General features: G+C 54.5%; 1 protein-coding gene across 1 annotated transcript; it reads left to right on the top strand.

The window, feature by feature from the left end:
- Positions 1 to 3: 3 nt before the first annotated feature.
- KCNA5 (potassium voltage-gated channel subfamily A member 5) lies at positions 4 to 2,473 on the top strand (the record flags this gene model as incomplete). The annotated part of the gene is made up of 1 exon (XM_077759022.1): positions 4 to 2,473. A coding segment is annotated over one exon (1,686 nt), but the record flags the coding sequence as incomplete, so codon positions are not given.
- Between the last annotated feature and the right edge of the window lie 238 nt (positions 2,474 to 2,711).

The following is a 2,711-nucleotide window of genomic DNA, read 5'->3' as shown; positions in this document are numbered from 1 at the left end:
CTCTGGGATGGACCCAAAGAGCGGGTTCCAAAGGGGCGCGGCGCGCAGAGGGGAGTGGACCCGGGAGGGCGGCCTTTGCCGCCACTGCCACAGGAGCAGCCACAGCCTCGACGGCGGCCACCGGAGGACGAGGAGGGAGAAGGCGACCCCGCCTTGGGCATGGCAGAGGACCGGGTGCTGGTCGCGGCGCCCCTTCACCACCAGCGCGTCCTTATAAACATCTCCGGGCTGCGCTTCGAGACGCAGCTGGGCACGCTGGCGCAGTTCCCCAACACCCTCCTGGGGGACCCGGCCAAGCGCCTGCGCTACTTCGACCCCCTGCGGAACGAGTACTTCTTCGACCGCAACCGGCCGAGCTTCGACGCCATCCTCTACTACTACCAGTCCGGGGGCCGTCTGCGGAGGCCGGTCAACGTCTCCCTGGACGTGTTCGCAGACGAGATCCGCTTCTACCAGCTGGGGGATGAGGCCATGGAGCGCTTCCGGGAGGACGAGGGCTTCATTAAAGAAGAGGAGAAGCCCCTGCCCCGCAACGAGTTCCAACGCCAGGTGTGGCTTATCTTTGAATATCCAGAAAGCTCGGGGTCCGCGAGAGGCATCGCCATCGTCTCGGTCTTGGTCATTCTCATCTCCATCATCACCTTCTGCTTGGAGACCTTACCTGAGTTCAGGGATGAACGTGAGCTGCTCCGCCATCCCCCAGCGCCCCACCAGCCTCCTGGGCCAGCCCGGGGGGCCAATGGCAGCGGGGCTCTGGCGCCTCCCTCTGGCCCTACGGTGGCACCTCTCCTGCCTAGGACCCTGGCTGACCCCTTCTTCATTGTAGAGACCACGTGTGTCATCTGGTTCACTTTCGAGCTGCTTGTACGCTTCTTTGCCTGCCCCAGCAAAGCAGAGTTCTCCCGGAACATCATGAACATCATCGATGTGGTGGCCATCTTCCCTTACTTCATCACCTTGGGCACTGAGCTGGCAGAGCAACAGCCAGGGGGTGGAGGAGGAGGTGGCCAGAATGGGCAGCAGGCCATGTCCCTGGCCATCCTCAGGGTGATCCGCCTGGTCCGGGTGTTTCGCATCTTCAAGCTGTCCCGCCACTCCAAGGGGCTGCAGATCCTGGGCAAGACCTTGCAGGCCTCCATGCGGGAGCTGGGTCTGCTCATCTTCTTCCTCTTCATCGGGGTCATCCTCTTCTCCAGTGCCGTCTACTTCGCAGAGGCTGACAACCAGGAGACCCACTTTTCCAGCATCCCGGATGCCTTCTGGTGGGCAGTAGTCACTATGACTACGGTAGGCTATGGGGACATGAGGCCTGTCACTGTAGGGGGCAAGATCGTGGGCTCGCTGTGTGCCATCGCTGGGGTCCTCACCATCGCCCTGCCTGTGCCAGTCATTGTCTCCAACTTCAACTACTTCTACCACCGGGAGACAGACCATGAGGAGCAGGCAGCTCTTAAGGAAGAGCAGGGCAGCCAGAGCCATGGGACAGGGCTGGACAGCGGAGGCCCTCGGAAGGCCAGCTGGAGCAAGGGGTCCCTCTGCAAGTCTGGGGTGTCCCTGGAGAATGCAGAAGGAGCCCGAAGGGGCAGCTGCCCCCTGGAAAAATGTAACCTCAAGGCCAAGAGCAATGTGGACTTACGGAGGTCCCTCTATGCCCTCTGCCTGGACACAAGCCGGGAAACAGATTTGTAAGGGGGAGTCCAGGCAGATTGGTGGTGGTGGGGTGGGGATGGGGGAGGCCTCCTGAGTCTGGGCATCTACTTTATACCACAAAGTATTTCAAGCCCACCTTGAAGTCTGTCCCTCTTCTTCCACTTCTCTCCCTCCCCCTCCTTCACTTGATCCCCCGTTTTTCCTCTTCTTTCCATGACACCAAGGGTCGCCTATTTTTAAAAAGTACCACATTCCATGACGCAGGAGCTATTGAAATGGTGGGCACTGTAAATGGATGTATTTGTAGCCAGTTTCCTATACCCAGCAGAGGGATAACCCAAACAAAAATGACTTTAAATAGCCCAGATCCCAAGAGATTTTGTAACCCCCTTCATGTGTTCTAAATTTGCTTTACATACGATTTTATTTGTGTATAGGGGGAAATATTATTTTTATGGCTGGTGAATGGATTTTTGTACTGTAGTTCAGATGGAGATATTTTGGATATATTTTCCAGAAATGTTGTATTTATGGAAGAGAGAATTATTGTGATGTTTTTCTGTGACACTTAGAGCCAGAGACCCTGGTTGCGGCTGTTCTGGTTCCTGTGTCTGTAAGCCTCTCTCTTTTCTGGGATGTGGTATCGGTGCTTTGTGGCTAGGGCAGGGAATGTTCTGGAAGAAAGGCAAATCTGACCTTTTCTGTGCGCCTTAAACAATTCTTGTAACTTTCTTTGAAAAGCATTTTAATGATGTTGAAGAAAGACTTCTGATAATTCATTGTCTTTAATTTTATCCCAGGAAATAAAATGTTACTTGGTTGAGGCAAGTGTTAGTTTTGTTTTTGTTTTTGTTTTGGAATTTAGAAAGAAGTCTGTCACTTGCTGTTTCTGGTATTGAAGTCAGAGCAAACACCACCTTGACTGGGGTAGATCGCTTGGAAAGGTAATGGTTTGATTGTCACCTTCTTTTTGCTGGACCCCCTCTGCACATCACAGCCAGAGGGATGAACTCTGTTTGTCTCAGACTGTTTATGACATGCCGCCTGATGGTGTGGTATCA

This window comes from Crocuta crocuta, unplaced genomic scaffold, assembly GCF_008692635.1.
Source record: "Crocuta crocuta isolate KB4526 unplaced genomic scaffold, BGI_CrCroc_1.0 scaffold72, whole genome shotgun sequence".
NCBI lineage: Eukaryota > Metazoa > Chordata > Mammalia > Carnivora > Hyaenidae > Crocuta > Crocuta crocuta.
Note: the sequence above shows the minus strand (reverse complement) of the source record. Positions and strands in the feature narration are given on the sequence as shown.